The following is a 17,015-nucleotide window of genomic DNA, read 5'->3' on the forward strand; positions in this document are numbered from 1 at the left end:
TAATCTATCCTAGAAAATGTCAATAAAATATTAGCGGGCGAAGATTTAGGACGGGCCACAATTTGGAGTGTACTATAGTGCATCCCAAATCGTCGCCCCTAATGATAGTGCAATGTTGTCCCAAATCGTCGCCGGGGCAACGATTTGAGATGTCGAGCGACGATTTGGGATGGGGCGACGATTTAGGGTGTAACAATTAAGACATATTTCAAGCCCTATAAAATCTGTAAAATCCAGGAGCTTCCTGGAGCTTCGTCCCCTAGGCCGCCACCAGTGGGGGCATCAAGGCGACCCACAGACCCTCTGCCTCATAAAGTGGCGCCCCCGTAATCGCAATTCCTGGATCCACCCCTGGAGACCGATACCCTCTCCCCGTCTGGAATATGATGATACAAATAGATATGTAGTCCGTATATGATTTGATTCTGGAAATTTCACTGGCTGACTCCTTAAGCTTTTTTCAAAAGCTAAACTTTTCAATATTAGACTGGTTCTGCCTATTCTGCAATATCTTTGTTAAGAGATCAGTCAAGCTTAGCTGCGTTTAACAGAACGGTTTGAACATTACCGTTTGAAAATTACTTTTGTAACTTTTAAGTGCCTAGCTTGGGATTCTCATTACTTTAAAACATATATGTTGTAAATATGTTATGTTTATTGCGAGTCACTTCTGTTACGTTTTTTTTTTTTTTTTAATATTAGAACTCCTATACAAGCAGCGAATCTTATTCTTTTTTGCTAAGGTTATTTGCATTTTCATATAAAGAACCGTTTTATGAAATTCAAACAATAGCAATGTGTATTATGTCTCATTCAGACAAACGGGTGAGTTTCCTTTGCAATATGAATATGAGCTTTTACACAAGGAGTGTAATACACACATGTTGATGAGTACAGTGTTTATTGTACTTGTGTTCAAACACTTGTTTTTTTGTTTGTTTTAGATCTCAACAAACAATCACTACGATGCCTAAATGTAAATCCATACGCATATATGTTAGACTACTTTATTATATTAGATATGGTATATCCTCTTGCTCTAACTTTCATTTAAAAATGAGTTCTTTCCACTCTTGTTGATAAAGTAGCATTCAGTTTTAAAGTTATCAATATTGCACATGTATAATGAACATCTTTTTTAAATAGCTTCCTGAAATTCTGCTTTCAATTGTACATGCAGCACTTGTACTAATCACATGTATTTCAGTAAACAGTCCTCGTAGAATTCCAGGTGGTGTTTTGAAGACTTGAATCCGAGGCATTGTCTTCCGGAAACGCAGACCTATAATTTTTTTTTTTACCTTTTGTCTTTTTCTCCCCCTAAGATCATTATTTTCACTCTCATATTTGAAACTAAAAACAAGAGGCCCATGGGCCACATCGCTCACCTGAGTCACCTTGGCCCATATCTGAAGACTTTCCATATATATTTGCATGTAAAACCTTAGTCCCTATTATGGCCCCAACTATCCCTGGGGGCCACGATTTTTGCAAACTTGAATCTACACTACGTCAGAAAGCTTTCATGTAAATGTCAACTTCTTTGGCCCAATGGTTCTTGAGAAGAAGATTTTTAAAGATTTTCCCTATATTTGTATGTAAAACTTTGACCCCACCCCCACTTGTGGCCCCATCCTACCCCCCGGGGGCCATGATTTGAACAAACTTGAATCTGAACTATGTCAGAAAGTTTTCTTGTAAATATCAGGTTTTCTGACTCAGTGGTTATTGAGAAGAAGATTTTAACTATATATTTGTATGTAAAACTTTGATCCCCCTTGTGGCCCCATCCTACCCCCGGGGGCCATGATTAGAACAAACTTGAATCTGCACTATGTCAGAAAGTTTTCATGTAAAAATCAGCTTTTCTGGCTCAGTGGTTCTTGAGAAGAAGATTTTTAAAGATTTTTCCTATATATTTGTATGTAAAACTTTGATCCCCTATTGTGGCCCCATCCAACCCCCAGGGCCCATGATTTGAACAAACTTGAATCTGCATTATGTCAGGAAGCTTTCATGTAAATCTAAGCTTTTCTGGCTTAGTGGTTCTTGAGAAGAAGATTTTTAAAGTTTTTCCCTATATATTTGTATGTAAAACTTTGATCCCCCCTTGTGGCCCCATCCTACCCCCGGGGGCCATGATTAGAACAAACTTGAATCTGCAATATGTCAGAAAGCTTTCAGGTAAATTTCAGCTCTTCTGGCCCAGTGGTTCTTGAGAAGAAGATTTTTAAATGACCCCATCCTAGTTTTGCATTTTTGTGATTATCTCCCCTTTGAAAGGGACATGGCCCTTCATTTGAAGAAACTTGAAAGCCCTTCACCCAAAGATGCTTTTGGCCAAGTTTGGTTGAAATTGGCCCAGTGGTTCTGGAGAAGAAGATAAAATTGTGAAAAGTTTACAACGACAATGACGACAGACAACGGACAAATTTTGATCAGAAAAGCTCACTTGAGCCTTCGGCTCAGGTGAGCTAAAAACGAAATCAAATTTGATTGTGTTGACGATGGTTCTGAAGAATATATTGGTCGTATAGAAATGGTAAGGTAAGTCTAACACCGTTGCACGATCTGCTTCTAATTCCTGACCTACTTGCATATAGGTATCGTGTATAGTATTGGGGAGGTATAATCAGTTACGTAATATCGCCCCTCTGAGACACCGATCTCTGTACCTCGTTGTCAAAACGTAATCATACATACAAGTTCTTTCTCGTTCACGATCGACGCGGATTTTACTGCGTAGTTAATCTTTTTACTGTGTTGCACACATTTTTGCTGTGTCGGGCAAAATGTTTTGTACCGTGTCGGAACCACACAGTCAAAACACAGATGGAAAACCCTGATGACTCGTGTATAGCTTAATGACGTTGCTTCTAATTATAGATTACACCAAACAAAAGTATTGATTTTCTTGACCTCTAACCGCTATGCGAAGGTTACAATGCAAAGGCAAACGGTTTCATGTTCAAATTTTTATTGATTTTTAAAGGTTTGCACGAATGAATTTCTTGATAATCACTTCAATCATTACAGATGGAGATTCAAACGGGAATTTTAATTGAAGAATTCTTGTGTCCCACTTTTCCCCAGAATGAAGGCAAAATTGTCAATTATTCAAACATATTTTATACACTGTCCAACGAATTATATTTCCGAACAATTGCTCAAAATATGAATGTAAACCTCGTATTAGATCGGTTGCAAAATTACGACTAATTTAAACACGACTTCTTTATTACAGCGATGCAGGAATTTGCCTATAGGTGGCGATAAACCGGAAACGCGATGACGAAAGCAAAAATCAAACTGGTGAAGCGCTTAAAAAAATCAAAGTACTGAAAAGCGCTAAGCTGACTTCATGAATTCTGTATGTAATGTTAATGAGCAGGAACAACATCAAAAAAGGGTTTATGCATTATTCTTTATTTTCGCATAACTAAGTAGTACATTTTCTGTAAGAAAATAACAAATATGGATTGGAAGCAATGTCCTGAAACTTTTCAACACGTAAATATAAATTTTATATGATGTTGTTAAAACAATGGTCACTATGATAATTTTGACCCCACACTAAACTAAAACCCTGTCCTTGGATCATGAAATTTACAATTTTGGTAAAGGACACCTGTTCTTATTAAATATCTATAATCAGAATTTAGTATCAATAGCATTACCACCGCTGCGGTGGTCCAGAGGTAAAGTGGTGTTCGCTATGTATGAGGAAGATCGGGGTTCGAATCCCGGCCGCGACAGACCTAGTTCGTTAAACAGGTAGTGACAGTTCCATCACCAAACTCTCGGCATCAGGTGTGAATGTCACGGGTCCTCGGAGATGGCCTTTAAAACGGATGCCCCGTATCACAGTAGGTGTGGCACGCTAAAGAACCCTCACTGCTCAATGGCCGTAAGCGTCGAGCATAGGCCTAAATTTGAAGCCCTTCACCGGTCTTGGTGACGTCTCCATATGAATTAAAGATTATTGAGAAGAACGTTAAACAAGATACAATCAATCAATAGCATTTAAGGCTATCAATCAATAGCATTTCAGGCTGTGTTATTCAAATATTTGACAAATGAACACTTTATACCCTGTTTAGCCCCCACCCATCTTCCCAAGGCAAGGGTTTCTGATCCGCTCTGCTCCGGTCCCTGGATCATTAAATGTTCTACATGACTATGCATTTTTTCTCTCTTACAGATGTGATGTTATAGAGAAGAACATTTTTGGTAGAAAATGTAAAAACAGTTGTAATGGTAATTTTCGGTATAAAGTGTTCAATTGTTATTACACAACTAACTTACTGTTGTGTTCCAGTTAAATAGTGTATGAAATATTTTTAGAATCAACTGAAATGAAACAAATCAATAGTTTGATACATATATGTAAGTCACTTATAATAAAAAGGAACAAACAAACTGGACAAAAAAGAAAATTACACATAACCACATACACTAACAAATGTCACATGTCAAAACACACCAATAATGCAGGATTATGAAACGCTTTATATCCATTTCATTTCCTTACCAGAAATCATTTAAATACACATAAACATGCATCTGTATGACTTGTACTACAGAATCCAGTGCATAATTATCTGTAAATAGCAATCAAACCATGAAAGTGGAATTATTTTTTGTAATCAATAATGAAGTTATTTTCGATTCAAAATCAAGTTGGAGAGAATCTGAATCCAAATAAGTCCGATAAATACATGTATAACTGAAAACAAAATTTAGGAAGTTATTTAGAAAAGATGTTCATCATACATGTGCAATATTACTTTGAAACTGAATACTGCGTCATCAACAGGAGTGGCGATAGCTCATTTTTAACATGAAAGTTAGTGCAAGAGGATATACTAATTCAAATATGATGATGAATTAAATTAACATATAAGCATGGATTTACATTTAGCAATTGTAGTGATTGTTTGTTATACGTAAATCTAACCCCCCCCCCCCCAAAAAAAACAACCAAAAACAAAACAAACAAGAGTTTGTACACAGGTATATTAAACGCTGTACTCATCAACTTGTGTGTATTACACTTCTTGTGTAAAATCTCATATTCATATTGCAAAGGAGACTCATCCGTTTGTCTGAATGAGGCATAATACACATTGCTATTGTTTTAATTTTATAAAACAATTCTTTATATGAAAATGCTAACAACCTTAGCAAAAAACCATAAAATTCGAAGCTTTTGTAGGAGTTCTAATATGAAAAAAAAAACGTAACAGAAGTGACTCGCAATAAATATGCAAAATTTACAACATGTAAATGTAGCTAACTGAGAATCCCAAACTAGGCACTGAAAAGTTACAAAAGTAATTTTCAAACGGTAATGTTCAAACCGCTGTTAGAAATAATGAAGAGGCATCTCACCAAAAAAACTAAATGCATCTTTTTTATATGAAAAGATCGTTCAGCGAAAACAAAATGTGGGGACAGGGAACAACGACAGTACATCCATGCCCCTCCCCCTTCATCATTTGTACGTTCGGAAATACATGTAGCATATGCATGTCATTGTCAATTGTTTGTTTGAAGTACAAAGAAATTGAAAACACGATTACTTTTCGTTGTATGTAGCGTACTGTGGACCGCAAACCATTTCACATTCATGCTTGACACAATGGCAATGTTTATCTAACACTTGTTCTAAACATGTATTTCAGTATACAGCCCTCGTAAAATTCCACGCGGTGTTTTGAATACTTGAAACCGGGGTATTGTCTTCCATAATATGATATAATATAATATAATGTTATACATTTTATCTTTTCCTTGCCCCAAGACTATTATTTTTAGTCTCATTTTTGAAACTAAATCACGAAATCAAATTTGATTGTGTTGACGATGATTCTGAAGAATATCTTGGTTGTTTAGAAATAATAAAGTAAGCTTAAGTTACACCGTTGCATCCTCTAAATTTCTGCATGACCGACTTACATATATGATCGGGGAAGGTGTAAGCATGCAGTTACGCAATATCATCCTTCTGAGACACCGATCTCTGTCCTTCGCTGTCAAAGGATAATCGTGCACAAATTCTTTCTCGTTCACAATGGACGCGGATCAGTTAATTTTTTACTGTGTTGCACACATTTTTGCTGCGTCGGACAAAAATTTTACTGAGTCGGAACAGCAGCCAAAACACACGTGGAAAACCCTCCTGTTTCGTGTATAGCTTAATGACGTGGCTTCTAATTATAGATTTCACCATGCAAATTGATTTCCTGGCCTCTAAGCGTCATGCGAAGGAAACAATACAAAGGCACCATAGTTAAAACAGTTTCATACACATATTCTTATTCCATTTTAGATTTTGAATCACTTTAATTATTACAGATGCAGATTCAAATGGGGAATGGACTGCACCTGTGTCTCACTTTCCTCAAGAATGAGGACAAAAATATCACTCTTTTTATACATATTTTGTTCACTGTTCAACGAACTGTATTTCCGGGGGAAAAATGCAACTGCAGATATGAATGTTATCCCCGTGCTAGATCGGTTGCAAAATTACGACTACTTTAAACACGACTTAACTACAGCGATGCGTAAATTCGCCTATAGGTGGCGATAAACCGGAAACATGATGACGAAAGCAAAACCCAACTGGCGGCAAAAAGAATGAAAGAAAGCAGAAGTGAGCAAGCTCACATACCTCACCCTCCAACATTGCTTGACAATGCCTCACAATGAATGGTAATGCTATGCATTGCTGCAAAAAAGGATAGACGGGCTCGAAATTCTAATTTCAAAACGGGCATAACTCCCAGAAAAATTATTGAATCTGAATTTCCTGGGAATATGCATATCTACACAGTGTGTCCTTATTAACTACAAAGTTTCACAAAATTCTGTTGAGCGGTCTCATAGGAGTTGCGTTGACAAAAAAGGGACTGACGGACGGATCAAAAACATTAAACAATCCGCAACTTTGTTATATGGGGTATAATTATAGGTCAACCTGAAATGTAAGTGGAAGGTTTGATTGATTTTGAATAAAAATATAGTTAATCCCACACACCTACTACCAGGTATACTCTCTGCAGCACATGTCAGGACAATAATGACAAGTGTTCCACACATACTTAACTTCGTTAATCTAAATATTTTTCTCTTCTTCAAATCTGTCTGCAATATAAATCCACTCGTCATCACCATCGCTATATAATGTCACACCGATACAAGAATGAAGTGGAGACAAGGGCGCTGGAACAGGAGCGACAACAGGCACCTGAAGTGTGTATAGCTTGTATAGATCTTATGTACATACCCCCCTTCTAGAAAGAAATTATTTTCATACAGAACCAATAATTTATCCAAAATATGTTATTTCCCAACCGATCATCCTCATAAGTCGTTCTTAATAGTCAGTTTTTACCTTCTGTAAGCTTTTGAGATGACCACTTGTGGGATACTAATATATGTACATATATCTGAAAGGAGGGGGGGGGGGGGGTACACAAGATATATACAAGCTATCCATACTTCAGGTACCTGTGACTTTGCTGAGTCGGAAAACTCACGACCTACCGCACACGACAGGGAACACTCTTACTAAAAAGTTGAATCACACAATAGGTCTGTGGTTTTTCGCGCTTTCTTTTGAAACATTCGTGTTTCAATTCAAAGAATAATAATTGCAGCAATGTGTTCACGAAAACTCCCCCCCCCCCCAGTCGTTGGATAGACTTTGTATATTGAGAAGCATTCCCGTTGCATTTTCACGTAATGTAACAAGTTCTACCTTGCGAACTGAGGTACATATACTGCCCGGTTGTTTTTTTTTAAATATTGCTTAAGCTTTGATGCAATTTAACGTCTAAAAATCCTTCATGTTTTTTTTTTATTTTCTTCCGCTTAGAATGACCTTGCAGAAACCGGAAATTCATAGTCCTAACAATATATAAAGGTGCGTATAAAATTCGGGTAAAAACAGCGTTCTGACAGTAACTCGAAACTCTCCTATATGGATGTATAAACTTACACGTCGTCTGTAGGAACTCATCAATATACAACTGTGCTCATAAAATCAGCTCAGTCTGGAAACAACTATTTCAGAGTGACGGAAGGAAACACTGACTACTAGATTTGCTCTGAATACTTTAACTTAAGACAGGGACATAAAATGACTGTATATAGGCCTGTATAACTGCATTTACAAACAATCCCATAACATGTAAAAGCATACCTTGTATTCTTTTCTGGAATCAAATGTTGAGGAAATTATTAGTTGGTCTCCAAAATGAAAATAGTATGTGTATATTTGCGTACTGAACATAAAGGTCTTGTTATTTCCTCTTTAATCTGTAATATATATAAGGACGTCCTAGATCTAAATATATAGTAAAAGGAACCAAAGTTAAGTAAGTATAAATATTTCGCAATTTAAAAAAAAAATACTAGCACAAATACAAGAATACCAATATACTCCTGTAGTTACTGAATTGTGCGTAATGAATATGTTATGCACTGAATATGTTATCAAATTTTGACTCAGTAAAGCTAGTTTCATCTGTTAATAAGATTTTGCAAAAGCAAGAAGATTTGCAATATATTTTCACTATATTCACAATCTTCTATGAACAATGATGAGCGATTTCATAATTGCAAAGACTACAATTATTAAAAGCACTAAATACAATCCACCATGAAAAATGCTGAAAATTGGAGTTATTTTAGTACTATCTAAATTTCCCTCTTCCTTGTTCACAGAGGATATATGAATACTGATATCATTTCATGTTTCTAAATTCTATCCCAGTAGAAATATCTGATATACGGTCCTTTGTGGAAAAAGTGACACTACGTGTTTTATACAGTGCATTTCATTTTTGACACTAGTACATGTTTCATGTATTAAATTGTTGATACTACGTTTTATTTATTAAATGTATTCAAATTTTGACCAGTTTCATTTTCGAAAATACCACGAGTTACATCCAATATAAGTGCCTTTTTTATACCAATTATAGAATGAGCTGAATCAAGGACCCTACTTGTCTGTCATCCCCCTTTTGCGTTTTACTGATGTAATTATGTTTAAGAGTCAATGCAATGTCATTAGCAACAGAGCCAAATCATTGTAAATGTAACATAAACTTCCTCATTTAAATAGGAAAGACACAGTCCACCATTTTATTGGATGGTGGTAATTGGTAAATTATCAAAGCAGCTGATATGTCACTGCTTAAAATCTTCACTTTTCTGGAGATCACAGGAGACACATTTATGAAATTCATTTCCTAGCCACGTTTAAAATAGTTAAAAACCTGAGCTTGTATCTTGAGATTGTAAGATCTCTTTCTGGTATGTCCACAATTATTCAAAGATCTTTCATTTTGTCAAAACAGAACCCGAGAAAGTCCATACTGATCAAATCATTCACCCTCATCAATGGACGTAAGGTGAAAACACTTTCCAAATAGCTTTTTGAACCTAACAGTGCATCTGTCTCCATGATAAAGAAACATTGAATTAATATATCAATTACAGTGTCTTCATTGTTGTAATGTCATTCATCATATCACACTACAAATATTACACTGTTCGTGTCAGTAAGGCTATCCATCAGATCACAGACTATACATTTACACAAATATTACACTGTTCGTGTCAGTGAGAACATTCATCAGATCACAGACTATACATTTACACAAATATTACACTGTTCGTGTCAGTGAGGACATCATATTACAGACTCTACATTTACACAAATATTACACTGTTCGTGTCAGTAAGGCTATCCATCAGATCACAGACTCTACATTTACACAAATATTTCACTGTTCGTGTCAGTGAGGACATCATATTACAGACTCTACATTTACACAAATATTACACTGTTCGTGTCAGTAAGGCTATCCATCAGATCACAGACTCTACATTTACACAAATATTTCACTGTTCGTGTCAGTGAGGACATCATATTACAGACTCTACATTTACACAAATATTACACTGTTCGTGTCAGTAAGGCTATCCATCAGATCACAGACTCTACATTTACACAAATATTTCACTGTTCGTGTCAGTGAGGACATCATATTACAGACTCTACATTTACACAAATATTACACTGTTCGTGTCAGTGAGGACATCATATTACAGACTCTACATTTACACAAATATTACACTGTTCGTGTCAGTGAGGACATCATATTACAGACTCTACATTTACACAAATATTACACTGTTAGTGTCAGTAAGGGCATTCATCAGATCACAGACTCTACATTTACACAAATATTTCACTGTTCGTGTCAGTGAGGACATCATATTACAGACTCTACATTTACACAAATATTACACTGTTCGTGTCAGTGAGGACATCATATTACAGACTCTACATTTACAGAATTATTACACTGTTCGTATCAGTAAGGACATTCATCATATCAGTCTCTACATTCACACAAATATTACACTGTTCGTGTCAGTAAGGCTATTCATCAAATCACAGACTCTACATTCACACAAATATTACACTGTTCGTGTCAGTAAGGCTCTCCATCAGATCACAGACTCTACATTTACACAAATATTACACTGTTCGTGTCAGTAAGGACATTCATCAGATCACAGACTATACATTTACACAAATATTACACTGTTCGTGTCAGTGAGAACATTCATCAGATCACAGACTATACATTTACACAAATATTACACTGTTCGTGTCAGTAAGGACATTCATCATATTACAGACTCTACATTTACACAAATATTACACTGTTCGTGTCAGTGAGGACATCATATTACAGACTCTACATTTACACAAATATTACACTGTTCGTGTCAGTAAGGCTATCCATCAGATCACAGACTCTACATTTACACAAATATTACACTGTTCGTGTCAGTAAGGACATTCATCATATGAGACTCTACATTCACACAAATATTACACTGTTCTCCTTACCAGCCTCTTTTTGATCATCACATTCTATGCAGTACAATGTTCATTAACAAATAAATTCTGTATCTATGCCTGAGATTCAAATGTTCACTGACTTTAGCATTGAATTTTAAAGGAAAACCTCTTCTTACCCCTTTCTACTTCACTTTAAATATCACAATTTCTACACTGCAGATTTTCAAAGCATTCGCCATACCTTTTGTTTTATTTCACTTTCCTTCTCAGAACATATCGGTAATTTGTGGAGTGAATTTCTGCAGTAGAATTTGTTATAGCTTAGATAGCGGATATTGAGGAAGCGAAAAGTAATGACAGAATGAACAGAGTCCTGCTCAACTGGGGGAATATGATCGCAAAGAAGCATGATTGAAACCAGTGACAAATCATCTCGTACAGATGTTGATAATGATGACAAATTTTTTCGTACAGATGTTGATAATGATGACAAATCATCTCGTATAGATGTTGATAATGATGACAAATTTTTTCGTACAGATGTTAATAATGATGACAAATCATCTCGTACAGATGTTGATAATGATGACAAATCATCTCATACAGATGTTGATAAAGATGACAAATCATCTCGTACAGATGTTGATAATGATGACAAATCATCTCATACAGATGTTAATAACGATGACAAATCATCTCGTACAGATGTTGATAATGATGACAAATCATCTCATACAGATGTTGATAAAGATGACAAATCATCTCGTACAAATGTTGATAATGATGACAAATCATCTCATACAGATGTTGATAAAGATGACAAATCATCTCGTACAGATGTTAATAACGATGACAAATCATCTCGTACAGATGTTGATAATGATGTCACTGGAATTTTTGAAAACTGGTGCAAGTGTGAACTGTAGATAAGTAACACACTAAAAATGTTCTTAAACAGCTGCTAATTTTGATTTACTTTAATTGTTCACCCTTGATTTGTTTGCCATAAGGCCATTTCTTGTTTTTTTCAGTGTTGCATCCTTTCAAAATTGTGTAACCTACCAGCCAGGGTAAAAAATCAAAGTACTGAAAATCGCTAGGCTTGGCTTGTATTGATGCTATATGGATATACAAGTTATGATAGTACTATTAACATATAAAAAAAAAAGTTCAATAATTCGCTGTAATTGCTAAGTAAAGAAAAGAATAAAATATTGGAAAGGAAAATGTTTTATAGTAATCCATGATATTATTGTTCGATTTAGTTCGATCCTTATTGTAAAAATGATTTATAACGTAATGGGACTGTTAAATTAAATGAACGCATTTTGCAGTGATATATATATTATGCATAAAACGTTTGCAGGAATAAATTACAAACTCGTTAAGATATGTGAGGAGTGCACCTTTTTAAAAATGACATCTTTGGTTTTTCCTCAACACAATGTTACCACACAATACCACTCAGAGAAACTTTAAAAACCACTAACCCAACAGAATTTTCATTACTCTAATAAAATGTTAGAAATATGTCTCATCATTTCATCTCGATCAAATGTGATTGTATTTCTCGACAATCTCGAAAATGTTCTCAAATAATTCGAAAACAATTCTAAATCATTTGATAAATTCTCACATATTTGCCTCATAGCATTCCAATGTTCTCAAATGATTCCGAAGGTATTTTCATTCGCCTGATGAAATCTCAAAAGTATACCTCATTATCTAAATGTATAATTTCAATATATCTCACATTCTAAAACAAAAATGTTAAATCGAATTAATCCCACTTAGATCTTTACATAATGCATCTTGTATTTATTAAAACTGTGTATAATTTTTAATGTGTTAGTATCACACTTCTTAAAGCATGTGAAAGTAAATTTCCTTTTCTCAAACAAGTTCTTAATTATGCCTAGAACTTGTATAATATAAATGTATCCAATCCATGGTGCCCTAGGTGAGGATTAAGCCCCTTTTAGCATTCACTGTACATTATGAATATTCATAAATGTTATATAATATTGTGTAACAATAATTCCTTTATATGACTTAGAAACCCATTATTTGAGGTGCCCTGCCTCTAGTAGCGTAGCGCAGGGTAAACAATGAATTCTCTTGTGTAGAATTAAAATACCTTGAGCTATGGTTTTTTTTTGCTTTTTGCTTATATAAAACATTGAAATCAAATTTCTGAATTTAACAATATTATCGCAGCCAATATTTTCCCCTGTTACTAATTATACACAATAATGTACTATATAACATTATTTTCTTTAATACATGTTATAATTGACACCTGTATATGATTTTGTAATTACTGTGCTATAGATTGTCCAATCCAGGAGTCCCTGACACTATAGACGAGGATTAAAATGGAGTACTTGAAAATAAAAGAAAGAAAATTAGACTTAGATCTATATAATTTTGAATGCTTTTCAAATGATTCCAAAACAATATTGTGATTTTCTTTAATTTTCATATAAAACTTCATTCTTCTCAATTTACTAGAGCAAAGAAAAAGTATCTAAATTCAATATTGGTTTTGTAGGATTATTGTATCAATTTGAAAATCACATAACGTTATCTCTAAATTAAAAGTAAGGGTCTAAATGTGTTTACTTAGTATTATAGATAGCTGCAGAACACACTTTGAACGAAAGTGTAATACACACAACAACGTCCACAGGTCTCATCACTGTTTTTATTTTCTTAATATTACAATGAATACATGTATGATGTATGATGATATGACATAGCAACAGAGGTAGATTCATTTCATGCACAGTCAACAATTGATCTTGTTAATCTGTCTTCAGTAGTATATTTCATACAAATCACAGATTGGATACTCGGTCCTATGGGGAAAAAAAGCAAAAACAAAATGCGGAACGGAAAACGGAACAGAACAAAAAAACCGGATCGGGATATACAAAATGTATTTAAATCATACAGTTTTCTTAACGAAATATAACATAGCAGGTAGATTTTGTCTTTATATACATGCATTGATAAATATCAATGCACATTAATTTATATCAATGAAAATATGATGTTATTCAATTATTTTACACAATGTATTAAATTTTCCTGTGCCACAACACTAATAATATTAGTAATTAGCGCATTCTATATAATTCGAAACTTTTCAAACAAAAAGCATTGTGAGCATCAAATACCACTGTATTAAATAAATAAATTACAATAAACACATACATTGAAACAAGAGGCCCATGGGCCACATCGCTCACCTGAGTCACCTTGGTCCATATCAGAAGATTTTCCATATCTATTTGCATGTAAAACCGTAGTCTCTATTATGGCCCCAAACCTACCCCTGGAGGCCATGGTTTTTGCAAACTTGAATCTACACTATGTCAGAAAGCTTTCATGTAAATGTGAACTTCTTTGGCCCAATGGTTCTTGAGAAGAAGATTTTTAAAGATTTTCCCTATATATTTGTATGTAAAACTTTGATCCCCTATTGTGGCCCCATCCTACCCCAGGGGGGCATGATTTTAACAAACCTGAATCTGCACTATATCAGAAAGCTTTCATATAAATCTCAGCTTTTCTGGCTTAGTGGTTCTGGGAAGAAGATTTTTAAAGATTTTTCCTATATATTTGTATGTAAAACTTTGACCCCCTATTGTGGCCCCATCCGACCCCCGGGGGCCATGATCTTAACAATTTATAATCTGCACTATATCAGAAAGCTTTCATATAAACCTCAGCTTTTCTGGCTCAGTGGTTCTTGAGAAGAAGATTTTTAAAGATTTTCCCTATATATTTGTATGTAAAACTTTGATCCCCTATTGTGGCCCCATCCGACCCCCGGGGGCCATGATTTTAACAATTTAGAATCTGCACTACCTAATAAAGCTTATCTATAAATTTCATCTTTTCTGGCCCAGTGGTTCTTGAGAAGAAGTTGAAAATGTGAAAAGTTTACAGACGGACAGACAGACGGACGGACGGACGCCGGAATACGGGTGATCAGAAAAGCTCACTTGAGCTTTCAGCTCAGGTGAGCTAAAAATACCTTAACCTGTAAGTCTACGATTTAATGAGGAATATCTAGCACGTATAAAAGATAATACTTGATCACAGTCATTCTCCACATCATGCTTCAATCTGTCTTCAGTAAAGAATGGAGGTCTGGGTAGTTAAACCTTGAACTGTCCTCGTTTCAAAGGACAGCCGACACATTTTAAAAGGACACTACCGTAAAGGGGCAAAAGGATGCTTATCTTCATAAAATTTCGCGATCAGACAAAGCTGAAATTTTTTCCGGGGGGGGGGGGGGTGTCGAACCTTTTCACAAAATCGAACCCTTGATATAATGTTCAACCCTTTATTTTGTTATATTGTAGTCAAAATGGATGAATAGAAATAACAAATGCAGCGAAATCATGATTTTTTAAAAGAAATTTGAAACATTGTGTTGTGTTCTACATGATTATATTTTTAAAGAAAGTTTTCCCGATTCTAACATTCTAATTTTTGAAAGAAATATAACGATTTATAATGCAGTGCAGGCGCAGATCCAGAATTTTTTTCCAGGGGGGGGGGGGGGTCGAACCTTTTCACAAAATCGAACCCTTGATATAATGTTCAACCCTTTATTTTGTTATATTGTAATTTTTTTTTATCTTTGCAAATTCCGGACCCCCCCCCCCCTCTCTAGATCCGCGCATGCAGTGACCAGTCGGTATTCATTTGAACAAAATTTTCAAATTACTCACAGCATTCAATTACTAGTATTAAATGTCACTCGTCCGTTAATGGATCGGATCAATTTATTTTTTTTCGCTTCTTACCCTTGTGCTTTTCTTTTTCAAGGAGGGTGGGTGGAGTTGAAAAACTCAGTATGTATGGAGCTGCTCGCTAATACCTCTGTCAACGCTGGGTTAAAAAGGCAACCAATGATTTTTTTTTTACCACAAGATTAATGGGGATATAAAATAATATATGCAGCTAAGATTTTTTTGAATCGGGCAAATAAATCAATTTCATCAAAAAATTTCAGGAATTTCTTTACAAGCGGTAATAGCATTTCTTCTTAAAATATACTGCAACATAAATTGTTTAAGTTTATGCCGCGTTCACACGGATGTGCATTAAAATTTCCGCGTGAACGAGGTTCAGATTTAATTTGCATTGACTTACGCTAAATGCGAATTAAATTTTTCGTGTGAACGAGGCATTAGGTAAATGTTTGTATAAAAGTTAGAAAGTGTTTTACAAGAATATTGTAATTGTGACACTATGACAGCAATATCGATGGGCAGAGAATGGAAAGAATAAGTTATGAAATGGCGATCACATTTTCACTGTAAGAAAAGGGAGAGAGCAAAAACAGAAAAAGAGGTTGCCATTGTCACTTTATCTTTTCAATGTTGTTTTTAGCGGAACGAAAACCTCTTATTAATTGGATAGGTTTGTAAAATCATTTCTAAAGGTGAATGCCAGAGAAGAAATAATAAGATTTGAAAGGTTATTTCTTTTTCGGTATTTCATTTTTCTTTCTATTTGTGAAACAAAATACTCACAATTGGTGGGAGAGAAGGTGTCAGAAAATGACAACTCCGGGAAAAGGGGTAGTATATACAAGCGCTTGCTTAAATAGTACGTTGTTACGATTTTAAAATACCGGTACGTACATGCACACACCATGTACAATGTATGTATGTGTAACTTATGAAGTATATGAAACGGTGGAACATAAGGATGACTTCCCGTTTTCAATGAAGTTTATGCTGCCCTTGCTTATGATACAATAAGCCTTTTGTTTTTACAAAATGTCGATCCCCCCCCCCCCCCCCCCCAATATCAACTAAGCATTTTACGTTCCGTTTCATTTGAACAAACACCTGATGATTGTTTACAAACTTTCAGACCAACCCACGCGGATTTTATATCCTACGCTACGCGTTTCAAAACGTGTCACAAAACATGTGCTTGCTATTGCAGTTCAAGATTATTCTAAGTACTTTAAAGAAATATATGATTGATTGATTGATTGATTGTATCTTGCTTAACGTCTCGCTCGAGAATTTGTCACTCATATGGAGACGTCACCAAGACCGGTGAAGGGCTTCAAATTTAGGCCTATGCTCGGCGC

The 17,015-nt window shown here is 35.1% G+C and overlaps 1 protein-coding gene across 1 annotated transcript in view; it reads right to left on the bottom strand.

Moving 5' to 3' along the window:
- The window catches only part of LOC125664652 (uncharacterized), a 33,816-nt gene extending 25,508 nt beyond the window's left edge, over positions 1 to 8,308 (bottom strand). Inside the window, exon 1 of the mRNA XM_048897495.2 lies at positions 8,210 to 8,308. Within this exon, the coding sequence (XP_048753452.1) occupies positions 8,210 to 8,299 (90 nt within the window). The 5' untranslated portion in view covers positions 8,300 to 8,308. The remainder of the gene's footprint in view (positions 1 to 8,209) is intronic.
- Positions 8,309 to 17,015: the final 8,707 nt, after the last annotated feature.

Source organism: Ostrea edulis, chromosome 1 (genome assembly GCF_947568905.1).
Source record: "Ostrea edulis chromosome 1, xbOstEdul1.1, whole genome shotgun sequence".
NCBI classification, from domain to species: domain Eukaryota; kingdom Metazoa; phylum Mollusca; class Bivalvia; order Ostreida; family Ostreidae; genus Ostrea; species Ostrea edulis.